Consider the following 16,794-nt stretch of genomic DNA (forward strand, 5'->3'; position numbering starts at 1 on the left):
GCTGTATGCAGGCAGGCACACACACACACAGACACACACACACAGACACACAGACACACACACACACACAGATACACACACACACACATACACACACACCCTTGTAAAGAAGCATATACATAAGCACACAAAGGACACATTCCCAATGCGGAACATAAACAGCATTTCCTAATTTGCCAAGGCTGAAATGCATTTAAGGAAACACGTACTAGTTTCATCAGCATTGGGATCAGTTGTCCTGTTGCAACACCTTTGCAGTTGGTTTCTTATGATTTACAAGATGATTTTCATTAAAACTTATTTTTATACCAAAACATTTTTTTAAGCTCTTGCCAGATCAAAAAAAATAAAATAAATAAAACTAAATATAGCAAGCGACTAGTGAACAACTCTGAAAACCTGACGTTGTGTTGGTGTTCGTTTACATTTGCAAAAAAAAGGCCTTTAATTCCCCAAAGGCACATTACCAAGGCAACCCACAGGAACGGAGACCCGAATAAGAGATATGGGTAATATGAGACAGCCAGCAGCAACAGTTTGTAAAGAAGGGACTACCGGTTAATTTTACACGATACAGAAATAAAACACTGAAAAAATACTGGAAGGCAGTTACACATGCAATATATTTATATCACGAGGATATGCCATCGCTGAAAATGGGAAGTGACTTCTCCAAGGAGGAGTTGAGAAAGATAATAATTTACATACACTATCCATATATTATCTCCCATGTAAATCCTGAACTAATGATAGACACAAGGGCTCGATTGTAACATACTGTAGCTAATTTCCATCATTTCTGGATAATCAAAGAAAATATAACCAGCTAATTAAATTGTATGGATGTAAATTTCTTATTTTGAGAATGTCAAATTAACTTTTAACATTGGGCATGTATCATTATGCCATTAATGAATTTCAATATTTTGCATTTCAATAGCTGAAAAGGTTTCAGTACGTTAACCTCTTAGTGAGCGAGGGTAATTAACAATGGCATGCTTCACAGACACAGACCCCATCAACTAGTGGGCAAGAAAGCGGATGCAAACTGAAAATGTCCTTATCTGTGGTTTAACGGAAAACACCGGAAAAAAGTTTTTCGCAGAAATCGTCGGAAATGTAGTTTTCCAACATAGTAACTCAATAAGTTCTATTCTTATGAAAAGGAGCTGAAAATGTATCCTCAAAACCTGAAACAAAATTAAAGCCTTTACATTTATAATAGTCCCTGGGTGTGTAATGTACCATACATATTCATGGTGACAACTCTTGAAAAATATGGATCCGGGTCATCTCCGTTAAAAGTGCTTACTGGTGACAACAGCCTTTCCTCCATTCCTGGCCATGCGTAACCAGGCCTGGACAGAGCCATCTTGGGCGTCTTTTGATTACCCGGCCATCGGTGAGGGATGTACGCGACCCCCCCCCCCCTCATATCTGTTAAACTCACCTTTCGTCTCTTCTGCAGCCTCTTCGGCGAGAGGCTTTTAGTGCTGGTGGGCGAACCGGAGCAGACGGGCCCGTCGTCCTCCTCAACCTCCTGCGGAGAGAGAGTGTTGCATTTCAGACGGCTTCAAACCACTCGTTTCACCTCGCAAGCCTACGCCTGGGCTTTTCTGAAAACAACCTCCCGCGCTGTCCGGAACGATGGCCGGCGAAGATGCACCGCACCGCAAAAAACTAGCGTTTTTAACAAGCGTTTTTAGTCTTGTAATAAGACTCAAGGTCTTTTTTTTTTTTTTCTCAAGTAGAACATATTAGCTTGTTTTAAGTTATCTTGAAATGAGACTTGAAACTCTCACCCCCTTTGGCAGTTTTTGGCTCATTTAGAAATATTTTAAGTCTAGATACAAAGATACGAAGATTGTTGTTACGACTGACTACTTTTTTAGTTTCCCATTCATTAAGATCACAATAGAACATCCACAGATTGAAATGTGCTCACTCATACTTGCCCTCAATTATACGATGACATGTAAATTAAATAGACGTGATTACATAGGTTCACTGTACATAATGATGTATTTACAGAGTATGTGGGAATGAAAACAAAAATAGAATCATAAAGGAGAGGCTACCTTTGTCTTTCGCAGACATGGCACATTACGGTTTCCCCGTTTATTCCTCTTTTTTAACAAATGAGAACAGACACCTGCAGCCGAGATGCCAGCAGCGGCCGTGAAGCCCGCTCTTTCGTGCACCGGCTCCCAGCCTTCAGCTCGCCGGTTCAAGTTGCAATTGCGTTATCAAAGCAAATCACTCTTATGAAAACACACATCTCGTTATGACGGCTTTGAAGAAATCAGTGGCTCACTGGTAAAATATGCAAACAATAAAGGGCCCTTCTACCGTCTGACATGACAGACTATAGCCAGGGGCTTGCTTGTTAAAAATGTACACTCCTGAAAAGCGCTAAGCAGGGTTCAAATGTGATTAATGCCCTTCTCATCTGGGTTTGTGGAGCCACGGCCTCCGTAGGAAAGTATATGAAGTCTGTCCTGATGTAGACTGGGACTCACCCTTTGTTTCAACCTGATCTTCATCTCCTTGATTCCCTGCTTAGCATGGCTTTTGGCCTGAGAAATTGAGAAAAGAAAATGAATGGCCTTGCCCACAACATTTTCATTCAGTGAGCTCTTTATTAGGTAGCCTTCTACACCAGCTTGTCAATGCAAATATGTAATCATCCACTCGTTTGACAGCAACTAAATGCATAAAAGCATGCAGACATGGTCAAGAGGTTCGGCTGTTTTTCAGACCAAATGTCAGAATGGGGAAAAAGTGTAATCTAAGTTACTTTGAACATGGAATTATTATTGGTGCCAGACAAGGTGCTTTGAATATCTCAGAAACCACTCCCAGGATCTCCCGGGATTTACACGCACAACAGTCTCTATAGAGTTTGCAGAGAATGGTGTGGGGAGAGAAAGAAAAAAAAAAAAAAAAAAAAAAAAAAAAAAAAAACAGTGAGCAGCAGTTCTGGGGGCAGAAACAGACAGGTTGAAGCAGACAGGAAGGTGACAGTAACACACATGACCACACATTACAACAGTGCTATGCGGAAGAGCATCTCTGAACTCACAATGTGTCAAACCTCTAAGTGGATAGGCTACAGCAGCAGAAGTTTCTAAAGTATAATAAATACCTAATAAAGTGCTCACTGAGTGTATATCAGGCCCCATACTTCAAGAGTGAAATATTAGAAAAACTAGTAAGTTGAAGAAGAAAAAGGCAAACGTACAAACTTGTAGGCGGTCTTCACGGCTGGACTGGCCTTGGTCACTGCAGTGTTAATTAATGCACCTCCTTTCTGTGGAGACCAGATACAAATCAATGGCACTGTATTAGCTGATGATCATCAACGCCCTAACACCAGCCCACATACCACTATCTATGAATGAGACCTGCATTTGTGAGACCAGAATTGGAGGAAGAGCTTTGTTTTTCTCTTGAGCAAAGGCTGCTGCCAGTTAAACATGCTGCCTTGGAAGGTCTCCTGCAACATCAAATCTCTCCTGCCTACACATCTCATCTATAGCCAATCCTTTTATTTTTTATATTCCTACACCACATATGCTCATCTTCACGCACAGCTATCATCTCGACAGATAGGAAACACTAAACAGAAATAAACGTAAAAGAGAACTGCAGACTTGTTAATGAAATAGTTCTTTATGTAAATAAAATCCATGAGTCATTTTAAACAAATGTTACAAACAAGAGCATTTTACTGTTAATCATGGATAGGTTGCCAAGACTGTTAGGGTGAAATCTGTGTCAAAAGAAAATAATTTCTACATAGAAATTCTACAAATAAATAAGGGATGCAACTCCCTGGCTCTCTAGACTCATACTCTCCGCTTAGTAATATCATATTGTCAATTTCGGAATTTAATTGTACAGTATCAATACAATAAATGTAGGACAATTGAAAACGCATTTTGTATTGAACACTCTAGCCTATGGAGAGCATATTTATCTACAGATACCAGTAGCATCATTGCGAGGTATCATTGAACAGAAACATGTCCATTTTGGTTGTTTGACCTGCAGTATATTAATAGTTTTAACCCCAGCAAGCTAGCTAGCTACCGCATGTTAACTGTGCTACAGGGGGGCACTGACAAACTGCTTCTCTATCAACAGGGAAGTTATTAAAAGCTGAAAAAGTAAACTCTTAAAAGTTAATAAAATGTATGTATTCTGTAAATGTACAAAAGGAAAACAGGTCATTTAATTTAGATTGTTTCACAGTAATTATACATTCCTGCTTACCATCATTGGTTGAATCCATTGTTGATAAGTCCTTGAATTACCTGCAATAATAATGTAATAAATCTGTTCAAATATGTGTCTGCAGCCAGGGAGGAGAAATAAATGGCTGTTGTTCCCTACTTTTTTCATTTGCTTAATAATTTCATAAAAGTGTGGCCTTTATTCATTGGAACACATTAGCATGGATTTAAAAAAGAAAAGAAAAATATCAACCCAAGAGAACCAGACTATTTACGTTTTTATTTACAACTTTCAAATTCGTGGTGTACTGCTGAGCTACATTTCTGTTATTGGATCAGTTACAGATCAGATATTGCAACTTTACTATGCAGTCCAACATAAGTATCAGCTATCCTTCTCCATAAGGTCAGATATGCTGTAAGCTATTATTATTTGCAGTGGTTATCCATAGACTAAAAAGCAGAAGTTAATAATAAGCTGCAAGAAAGGCTTGAGAGCTTGTTGTGTGTAAGAACAAGAGCAAGGATCTGGCCACTTACTTCCACAGAAACCCCCCTCTGTGATTTCTTCCTCAAAGACGTCAGTGAAGCCCCTTCCTGCGCTTAATTTCGCCAGTCTGCCATCAATGAACTGCAACCATAAATCACATTGCAGGTTATTAAAGGAGGGAAAGAATACTAAAGTTTAATCCTACCTGCTCCAGACATCTCTGCAGATTAAAATGAGGAAGGGATGTCGAAACTCAAAACAGCTGCTGGATTAATACGGCAGACCAGCGTGTTGCACGTCTTGCATTCGGAAATTTAATTTCCGCCTTTGTCACATAGGTCATGAAAAACCTAATAAATAACACCGTTATTTCCGGCCTCATTGCTAAAATGTTCAACAACCAAAAAGCACAATAATAACAGTTTATTAAAATAGTCTCTCACTTCAGAGTAATACAAATATTTTACAGCAGATGGCAATGAAAATTTGGGTTCTCAGCTCTAAAAATATTTCTGATTTGCAGTTGGATTTCACCTACATACTGCATGAGAAATTATTTGTAATCTTGGCAAGCTTTTAGTGGGAGACAAAATGAATACAACATCTTAAATTAAACTTGCTTGAGTCATGCAATTTAATCTCATATTAAAGGCAACTAGCTATATGTTACATAAGAGCATTCAAACCTTCCTTTTCTTAATTAATCTCGCATTGACATACTCCAAATAGTATATGTAAACTATCCAATACAACGTCCTTAGATGTGAATGCATTCACTCTAATATCTACAAAATATCAATAACAAAATGCAACATCAGCCTGTGCAGAAAGTCAACTTCAGGATAATTATGTAGTGTGAAAAACAAATAGTGTATTTCATCAAAGATTTGAGACTGGTTTTCTTAGAGAGAACCACATAAGACAGTTTGTAGGAATAATGCCCAAGAATGGTATAACGTTCGGAAAATTGTTCGGATAAACAACGTGCCTAGCTTGCATGCCACACTACAATGTTGCCTCTCGGACATCATTGAAGCGTCTCCCATATACCGCTAAGATGGGCTGTCTGGAAACAGCTTTTATCTGCTTTTTACGCAGGTTAAAGACACCAACAAAATATGTGGCTTTAACACAGTGCAATGACCCATATTACTGCATTAGCCCTGACAGTACTGCCTCACTTCCGTTAATCATGCTCAGATGTAACCGTGGTATAGCCAGCTAGCAATAATGTATCCCCACTCCACTAGCTAAGCAATGGTACTAATGATACCTACGAGCAATAATGTATCCCCACTGCAGTAATGGTAGTGAGGTAGCTTGCTTGCTAGTTTGTCTTTGTTGTAGACGTTATCTGGACACTGCCAGATAACATACAGTTATTGAAATAACTCATAGCGTCGTTATGAGTCATCATTTGCCTCGCTGGGGTTTGGTGGTGTTGCTGGTATTTCGATCAGAGAATGCATTTTTTTTTGTCAAAGGACACTTTAAAGGTCAAAGGACACTTTAAAATCACTCATTTTGTTTTAGGTTGGTAGGCTACGAGCGGCGAGATGACAATAATTTCAGTTAGTAGACAATCTACAAATGCGGAGTAATATTAAAAGATGTGAACATTCCATTTAGCTGTGCATACGTCGTGGATAATGGAATGGCAGGAACACAAACTGACCAATAGAGACAAATGGACCAGACCCATCTGTTGAATAACATAGAATGTTTTCATCTACTGCAAATCAATTATCTTTAGCGTTAAATGCAAATGAGTGAATTTCACCAATGTATTCTATTATCTTTTATGCATTTATACATTTATTGAGTGACAGAGCGAGCAAAGAGGAGCAATGACGGAATGTTGGTGACAATATGCTGATAGCCATTTGGCAATCGTAAATCACCAAACTACAATCGGACCTTAGATCTTATTTTCTGAAGCATTTCTGATGGCACACAATTGGAGAACGAAATAACTGATGATACAAATACTGATATTTATGTTGCCAATTGAACCCAGATAGGACCTGCTAAAAGAAGGTAATGTAGTTTGGTAACATTAGCTGCGCAGTAACTTACTACTACTGTAAGTAAATTATATAAAACAAATCCATTCATACAGTATGTAGGCCCAAAATCTCTGGAAACATAACCTCGCTGTAGAAAGTTATTTTCTGAATTTTCCCAAATGCTCCATAAGCATTCAAGTCAGTAGGTCACCAGTGCATAATATATTGTCTGGACCAGTCAAATGTACATTCGCTGCTGGTCAGTCAGTCAGTGGAGACTGCAAGCTGTGGTGTATAGATGTCCTGGAATCCAAGCCCAGGGTATGGGAGGGTTAGACTGGGTTCAATCTGTCACACAAATACCTAATTGGACATTCAAAATTGCGGTGGGAACTGTTCAGTCCAATGTTAGGCACAAATATTGGAAAAAAAAAAACACACAAAAACTGAAATAATCTCCAAACAAACCATCACATAAAAGTGCTTATTATATTTTTTATCAAACAGCTGCATTACTAGCTGCTTGGACTACCAACTTTAACATTTTTGTGATGGGATGCGCTAGCAGCACAAGGCTAAAGGGGTACAAAGGCTTTTACCGCAAGGCAGCCGGGACCACTTGAAGCACGGTGTGTGTGACTGGGTATTCAGAGATATGCTATAGTTTTCCTGTTTTTCAGCTTTTCGTATAATTTTGGAGCTTTCAATTTGTGTTCCAAACTGATTCAAGTAAGACGAATTACATTTTGGTCGAAGTAGGCATATTTTCGAGTCAAAGTGCTATTTTCCCCAAGCAGTTTGTAAAACAATTTCCCACGTGACATAACGTATGCTTTTGCATAATTATTGGATAACGTTGCTAAATGTTAGCACAGAGAGCAGCCAACTTGGTTCTGGGGCGTTCCGGGGGCAGGGTTTGGGACTATAAAAAAATAAAATAAAATAAAAACCTACGTCACTGCTCCTTGCAAAGGTTTTGACGGCTGAGGTTTTGTGGATACTGAAAGCAGGAAGAGAAAGCTGATGCGTGTGGGCCTTTAAACCTTATTGGACTGGGAGTGAGAGGCAGCAGCAGCAAAGCGAGCCGGACTGATAGAAAGCAGGTTGCCGCTGACATGCGTTCTCGGTATTCAGCTGGCTCGTTCCCTGCTCACGTCTCCAAACGGACACGGTTCACGGTCAGTGCAGAACAACATCGCTGGCCTTTTTCACTGCGCTGAAGAAGAGATAAACGCACCCCAAGCTACTGCTAAAAAGTCTTTGAACTGCCGGTCACTATCTTGTCTGGGAAAGTTATAAATGCACTACGAGGCAGAAACAAAAGCCTGATTAATTGCGGTTTTCTCCATTTTGGGGATTAAAAACTTATCAGGCCAAGAGATAAGACACTAAATTGCAGCAGTCAATAATTCTTAAGTGCCGCTTGCCAAAGCACAAGCTTTAAAAATTTACACTTCTTAACCAAGGATAGTTGTATTTATGGCGAAAGAAGGTTGGCTTATGAATAGACTTCACTTGATAAGGCTGCCATTCATTAAAAGGTATAGATAGCTCCTTCCTGCTTGATGCCTGAAACATAACTGAAAAATGTATGCGTTCTGCCAACCACCCATCTCTCTGTTTCTCATATGTTTTCTTGCTGTCCTTTCATCTGTTTACTGGAATGAATGGATAAGCACTAGCAATGCCTTCAAACAGGACAATTTTTGGAGAAAAAAAAACACGACTTGATAAATCTGCATAAAAAACTGAAACATGCGCATTTCAATTAATCACATTAGAAGGTTCTGCAATTTGAACTACCAGAGTATGATGGATATCCACCTCAACAAAAAATATCTATGATTAAAATGATATGATTAAAATGGGGAAAAATACAAAAATGCAGTATCAACCTCTTTTTGAAAAATGACAACCTCAAACTAAAGTTAACACTCAAATTTGCATGGTGCATACATGGCGCACACGCATACTACTATAATGCAAGCTTATGCATTCTAACATAATGCAGCTTTAGACACATCTTGAATGGTATAATGATCAAATGAACAATTCCAACATTGCATGTTCTTTTTACCTGTTTGAAGAGCTGGAGGTTCACGGCCATTTCAAGAAAGCTTCTCATAGTGCTAGACCGGTGGGCTACAAAGCTTTCCTCGCAAAAAGTGATTGGCTCTCCCTGTGGAGAAAAAAGATGAGGAAATTCATAACAGTATATTTTTATAGCACAGATATTCTCAATGCCTATGATAAAAGACATGCACTTTTTCCCCGTTTATCAAACACGTATCTTAATTTTCCATCCACGGGGTGCTGATTAAGCCCACTTTCCACTCTACGATTGGCAATATGCAAAATTGTTTCCGAACATTGCAGTGAACTCGATTCAATTTTTCAATTGCGATTTGAAGTTACTCTGGTCTTACATGTGGATAACGTAGCATTTTAAATCCACTTTGTTATCGCAGGGAAGAACCGCTGTGCTTACTTTGATGACAACACTAATACTTCTCATGTCTCAATTTCACATGGCAGAAAACTATACTGGTATGGTTATGAAAGCTGAGATGTATGCATAAATCCTACGCTACAAACTGAAGAACACCATCCAAAACATCATCATATGTAATTTATGCATTTGTTCCAATCATTGGTGGATCCACACACCAATAAGAAAGTGTAAGCAGCTGCTATTAGTCATGGGCCCAAGCTTGGATGTTCACAGGTCTGAACTAAATAAAATATGTGACACAATTCAGCCAAATGTTCCAACATAGAATCTGGCAAGAGAAAGAATGAACATAGCTAAGATCTTACTGATGGCCACCAATCAAAGGGAAAAAAAACTAAATCAACTCCCTTAACCCAATCAAAGAAAATTGGATACTTATTCACACAGTACCAGAAAATTGCGGATCAAACAACTGACTTGAGGAACCCTCCATGGAAGACCAGTGAAAATACAGCCAAAAAACAGGAGTGGAGAATGCATTTAATAAAAACAAAATAACTATGTTAACTAAGTGTCTTTCTTTCTTATTCCTATGAAAATGATTTTCTTTAAAAACATTGGATATTCCAGCCCAGAACAAATACAAATTTATTTGCAGCACACTCAAATGAATGGAAACTGTGAGAATTTCTAGATACAATTATAGTGGTAAGAGAAAATAAATAAAGAAATAAAGAAATAAAATACACTTTCACACTTTCCACACTGAAATACAAACTTTCAGAACTGTCAATGATGAGCATTGCACCTACAGATCGCATTCAAGGCTGTAATTAAGGACCCACAGAAAACAGTAATTATCAGTGATTTCCTTAGAGCTCATTATCATTATTCTCCATTACTTAATTTACAACTCAGTGTGGGTCCCCAAAAATCCCAATAAGTGATTAAAAAAACCCTTTTGTTAACCTACTCTAACGGAATTACAGGCTGGAAGGTGAGAAGCTTATGAAATATGTGTTGTTTGATTCAGATCTCATTCACCAACCGTTTCAATTGAAAATTATGACAGCTGAAAAAGAAGAGGTTCCTATACCTCATGACATCCCATTTCACATAGAATTTCCTAAAAGCATTAATGACACATTTCTTTAAATATGAAATGTGTCTAATGCATGCCAATTAACCAGTCTCTTAACCATTTACACATGGAAAATTCCTTATTTTCATGTCAGAAAATTATGAAAACTGGCAAACAATATAAAAATGCATGTAAAACTGGATATCACTACAAAAAACCAAGATCCTGGATCAAGAAGATAGGCAGACCCACTGCATTTCAATGTATTTTACTTAAATTAGATGTATTCAATTAAAGAATGTGCATAATTGGATGTGAAAAGAAACCAACCAATTCTGGCATCACTCCACTCCATCCTGCACGGACATACACACACATACAACAAATTACCAGACATTACTAAATATTATTAAATAGGAGTTGAATAAAAACTTTGCAACTGAAAGGTTACTTAACATGTGATGTGTAAACATCCTGAGCTAAAGGAATACATTAAATATTTTCCAAATTCCAAAACGCAACATATAGAATGCAAAGGATTGACTGAAAGAGTTTGTGTATTTAAAGACAATGCAGAAACATCAATTATGTATCTTCACTTGGCATGTCTATGCAGGGGCCAATTATTTTCTGCACTTGAAACAAAGACGCTCCCATATTTGACAACAGAGAATACACTTTGTATTATTCTGCACTGGGAGTTATACTGCAAGGCAGTTCACCAGACACATTTTAGGAGTTTACAGGGTAAAAGAAATATAGCAAGAGGTGCCTAACAAGGATCTTCAAAAGAGATGAACTGGCTTCTCCACATCTCAGACGCCAAGCCGAGCAATATTCACTGGCTTCCAATGCATCTCGTTGTTTGAAGACTATTTGATACACGCCCAGTTCGTCCAGTTTAATCACTGGCTCACTGGCTGTCTGCGGCAAGAATGACAACACTAGGACTTGCTCATTAGCAAAATGGTCCACATTAAAAGGAGAACACAGAATTTCATAATAATATTGGTTGAAATGGTGCTACTTTGCCACTAAGGTGGCCAAATATTTCTCAAGTAAGAAAGAAAGCATTTCCAGCTGGTGAAATATAACGTCATTATTTATCAGTTTCCTGAAAAGCATTATGGAGGTAGAAAGGTAGTTTGCCATGTATTGGCATAGTACATGTATGAATTAGCACAGAAGGCAGGCGCTTGAGGCCACAGACTCAATCTACATTGGCTCGAACTTATAATTTGTATAATCACATATAATTTGTTATTTAACTGATTCTCTTCACCTAAGCGGCTTACTGTACACTTCATTAGACTAAGCAGTGGACAATTGCCCCTGGAGCAATGTGGGGTTAAGGGCCTTGCTCAAGGGCCCAACAGCTGTGCGGATCTCATCGTGGCGTAAGTGGTGTAAGTGAGGAGTCTTACGGGTCGGTATCTCAAGGCGTCTCGGTAGGACCCGAACAGGGCGGCCTGAGCACGCAGAAAGGCCCGGGCCACCCCGCTGCCCGTGGCTGTGGACTGCTTCTTCAGCTTGCCTTTCAGAGCCGAGACCTGAGGGGAGAGACAGACAGAGAGGGGAGAGGAAAAGTCGAATTAACACCTCTGAAATTGGTGGAGAGAGACACAAACCCAATCGGGGTGTGAAGTGTCACATTTGCAGGTCAGCCAAAAAAGCCTTCCTCCTCCGCGATAGCTTATCTGTTGTGCCGCGGAGAGCACCTGCTGGTCTGTTAATTGAGGCAAAGGCAGGGGGGTGAGAGGGAAGCTCTAATGTAGAGTCCTTACTGCTCTCTCTCATTCCCTCTCTCATTCTCTCCCTCTCTGCCTTTCCTGCTCTTTCCCTCACTTGCTCATTCCCTCTCTCTCTCTCCATAAATACACTTTAATTACTTTTTACTAGACCCACAATTTGTTGACTCACGACAGGTTTGCTGCACAATCAGCGCATGTTACAACTTGTTTTATCTTGATAACAGATGCATCCCCATCAAATCCACAAGGACACCTTTTTATTTGCAGTCACTCAAGTCGTTTTTGCCACCTTCATACAATTCCAATTCCTTTGTGAAAGTACCATTCAGCATGTTCCTCCATTTACTGCACATGGTTTAAGATGCCCACTGCTCCCTTCTCAATGTGTCAACACCTACAGATAACTATATAAAATCCAGCACATAATAATAACAATAATAACAATTATAATAATAATAATAATAATAATAATAATAATAAATAATATACTTTATATAAACTCGATAGCATCACAGGTCAAGACATTAAAATGAAAGAACACATTAAAATGACAGTAATCAAACTAGTGAGCTAGGATTACAGACAATACACCAAGTAATGGCAAGTGAAAACTAGATAGATTTGACACCACACTGAGATGCCCAGACCATACAGTATATCCTAATCTATGCAACAGGGTCTACACATTTCAGAGACTCAATTATCAATATTCAGCCATAATCTTTTCAAATAGTGCAGTTTGTAAGTATGTGGACAGTGATACTCAATAGAAAAGCTGACAGTCTCTACTTTAACTTCATATACATTGTTTTCAAATCCAATGTGCGGGATTACAGAGCCTAAAAAAATAAATAAAATAAATCACATTTGTGTGACCGTCCAAATACTTACGGACTGCACTGTATACAACTATGTGTATACAGTATAGCAACTGCCTATGCAACTGCATGAAAAATGCCAAATGAAGGAGAATTCCTAACGAAATAATTTTTAAAAAGTGTACCATTTCAAAGCTGTTATTGACACTTGCACAACAGTGTACACAGAAGTGAAAGCAGGGCAATCTAAGGGCAAACTCTCGTCTCTTGGTGGAGATCAATCTGAGGACAGAGGATATGCCATTCTAAAATCTGGAATATTTATCCCGTTTGTCCCATTTATTTCCTCCAGGCTTTTTCCAGTGAACGTCCCCAAGCTGACACTGTAATAAATTCCAAGCATCAAACAGAAGTTTAACTAAATTAGCAAGTGTCATGTGCATATTCACAGTGTTAAAAAGCTTTTATGTTTATGTAAACTATCATTGCAATATTAATATTTAATGGTGATACGAGTTTACCGATTTTTCAGCAAAACATTACGCTGTCATTTCATTTTAGATCAAAGAAAACAACACAATGCATTTTAACACAAGACACCATGCCCAAAAGACTCAAATTTAAAAGGATGGACTGGAATGTCCTGAGGGAATTAACTTAAAAGGTGCCTTGTATACATCTATTTTAAAGTATTCAAGAGCTGCAAACAGGCTAGACCTATAAATAAAAAAAGGTACCAAAATCTGGACAAGATTACAGCTTTTAAACAGAGGATAAAATTCTAATTCACAGAGCCCAACAATCAGTCAATTTTTTCCAGAAAGTTCCATATCACCAAAAATATAATTGCATAATAAATTTCTGCATATTAAAATGCATTAAACAACACCCATTATAATCTTGAAATTCATAAATTTGAGGGAAGCGCATGCATTGTATCAGGCATGCAAAAACAGCGATTCCACTGTCAAACTAATTAACTATCATACTCAGAATAATGCTAACGAGGCCCGGACGAGGCATCAGAGAGAGGCTTAGCTCTACAGGTGATAAACCTATTTGGCAGTGACATTTTTTAGTGTAAAGTCACAGTAGCTGTGATCTGATCAAAGGGAGAGTCCCCCCATTGGGTCCAATTAGAACTATAGTATTGTAGGGGAGAGAAAAAGAAAATAAATAAATAAAAAATCACTGAGTTATGATATTCATAATCTATGCAGAAAGGCCTTTCCAGTATAGGTCTTTTCCCCATAGCTGTGATCTTTTCAATTTACATCAAGGGAAGATGGCTCCGGATAAAAGTGTGCTGGCCGTTTCGCTTAGCCCACAGAGGGCATACACCGTGCCTCATTAAACTCTGTTCCATTAACTCCCAAACAGGGTTTGAAGTGCGGCGTGTAAAGAGCACGGGTCAAAGGTCACGCAGAAAACAGATCTCCATTTAACTCACCAGCTGGAGATGATAATTAGCAGGTGCATCACTGTCTCTTTTTAAAGGATGATATAAGCGGTGCTCGCTGGGGTGTTTTTTTAATCATCGTATGACAGGGTGTGTGTGTGTGCGTGCTGAGATACCGTTCTGAAAGCAGTCTCAAGAATTAGGTCTCTGCTGCACTCTGCGTTTGTGAGACATCGTTTAGCCCAATGAACCCCCCTACACATGCACACAAGCGCCTTTTCTTTCAAATTTGGGTAATAATAATGAGATGATATTATGAAATGCATCTATGTTTGATTAATAGGGGCTTTCACAGTTGGAGAATGAGATTTTGCTGTTGATGTTTAACATTAGGTATTATGTTGACTTAAGTGTACCTTTAGTTTAGTGTACCTTCAATATTTGGTCAATTAAACTTAGGGTATGGGTTTGTCAATGTAAAAAAAAAAAAAATGAATGACTGAGATAATATCACACAAATTATTTTATTAAATGACACCTGACATAATAATTAAATTAAATCATTTAATGGAATAATAAAGTATAATAGAACGTATTATGACTGTTAGTCCTGGTAAGTAATTTTATTTTGTTTCATGTATGACCTCCTTACAATACACTACTCATAACAACATAATGTCAGCAGCTGGTCTTTGAAACGGATTAGCTAAAATCAATTTTCTATATCGAGAAAATCAATAAATATAACCTTTTCGTATTGGAACTTTGCTACCTTATATCAAACACAGGTGTCTGCTTGCTATCCCAGAAGCACAATTAATGAGATCACTGAAAAGGTTTGCCATTTAAAAATATCTTTGCATTTTTCCCCACAGAAGTTGAATTCTGTGTGCAGGTCAGTTAATGAGACAAGCTACAGGAGATACTGCAGCAACAAAGAGCAAGCAGCTGACTGCCATTCCCACAGTTGTTACTTTAATAATGAACACAGAATTACACATGGGGGCATAATATAGGAATATGGCAATATCTTACATATTTTCCAGGGTAGGGGAGCTATGAGAAATCCAGTTGAGGATTTTAAACTCTTTTTCATAGGCCAGGTTCTCACTCAACTTCCCTCACCAGGGAAATGTGGCCAATTGGTCAAATCTAAGGGCCTTTATTTTGTGCTGAAAAACTAGCTGCCATAGCTAATGTAGCTAGGTGCCCTTTACAATGCCAGTCAGATTCAGACAGCTAGCTTTATACAGCTAATAGTTTTCTATTGCATTAAATTAAATAGCAGTTAAACTACCTTGTGCATTCGAGAAAACATGGAAAATAACCCTGTGCATTATTATTGCCACAATAAACAGCTACTGACATAAGCAGTATGCCCCGTTTGATTTCTCTCCAAAGACAGTTATGTTACCAGTAAAAACTCAAAAACGTGTACCTAGATTTTCCGTTTACTAATCTAGAAAACATCAAAACAAGCAGTTTACCAGCCAGATTAGCATATTAAAAACATTACAATATCTTGGGTAACACTGGCAGCCTGCCGCTCTCCATTCCAGGTTTACCTCAGAGTAAAGCTAAACATTTAAGTAAGATGCAGCATCTGTTTAGCTGCAGGCTGAAACATTGTTTGAGAATATAATCTACATATGCATATGCCTACATATGCCAGAAAACTATTGCTTCCTACCTTAAAACTACCTCCAACCTACCTACCTAAAATATTGTTAAACAGGATAAAAGCTTTTATTTGTCATTATTTTAACAAATAATAATAATAAAAAATAATAATAAAAAAAAATAATAATAATAATAATAATAAAAATAATAACAATAACAATAACAATAATAATAATAATAGTAATAGTAATAATAATAATAGTAATAATAATAATAATAATACGCTTTTTTACTATTTGGGGTGTTCGAGCTGCCAACTGTGGTATTGCTACTGGAATAGTTATCTGAATAATCTACAAGGGTTCAAGTTTGTATCGACATTCACTCCCGGAACTGTACTTTCAGCACACTTGCCCCTGGTTCTGATTTGCACGTTATTGTATGTTGCTCTGGATTAGAGCGCCTGCTAAGTGACTAATGTAATGTAATTTCATATCAGCGTACTAAAGCCATACAAAGCATTCAATATTTATTTAATTTGTGACAACCACAGTCAGTATTCAATTATGAGATTGGCAGTCCTTCCTAAAATCCTATCTCAAAAAATTCCACTGCCTTTCACTTTGAGTGTGAAAAGATAAAACAAAGGTTGAAGTGCAGACTGTCGGCTTTAATTTGAGGGTATTTTGATCCATATTGGATGGACCTTTTAGAAATGACCCGATTTTAAAGTACTACAAGTATTTGTTGAATTGGCTTCACAGATGTGTTTCGTTAGACCGGTGTATTCACTTGCTTCATTAGTGAATGCAGACGAGAGCAGTTGATGCCTGTTCTTGATTCTAGACTTTGCCTTTGGAGATTGTTGTTGCGGTGTGACAACATGTGGAAGGTAGCAGTGTCGATGCAAATTAAGCTGGCCGTGATAAGGCTCAGAAATTA

The 16,794-nt window shown here is 38.1% G+C and overlaps 1 protein-coding gene across 1 annotated transcript in view; it reads right to left on the reverse strand.

Annotated features, from left to right (window-relative positions):
- dennd1b (DENN/MADD domain containing 1B) overlaps positions 1–16,794 on the reverse strand; it is a 94,639-nt gene that overhangs the window by 9,258 nt on the left and 68,587 nt on the right. The window contains exons 13-19 of the mRNA XM_061238916.1: positions 11,689–11,814; positions 8,809–8,910; positions 4,776–4,866; positions 4,276–4,316; positions 3,242–3,310; positions 2,520–2,576; positions 1,451–1,540 (exon numbers count right to left, since the gene is read on the reverse strand). Coding sequence (XP_061094900.1) covers positions 1,451–1,540; positions 2,520–2,576; positions 3,242–3,310; positions 4,276–4,316; positions 4,776–4,866; positions 8,809–8,910; positions 11,689–11,814 — 576 coding nt within the window. The remainder of the gene's footprint in view (positions 1–1,450; positions 1,541–2,519; positions 2,577–3,241; positions 3,311–4,275; positions 4,317–4,775; positions 4,867–8,808; positions 8,911–11,688; positions 11,815–16,794) is intronic.

Source organism: Conger conger, chromosome 4 (assembly GCF_963514075.1).
Source record: "Conger conger chromosome 4, fConCon1.1, whole genome shotgun sequence".
NCBI lineage: Eukaryota > Metazoa > Chordata > Actinopteri > Anguilliformes > Congridae > Conger > Conger conger.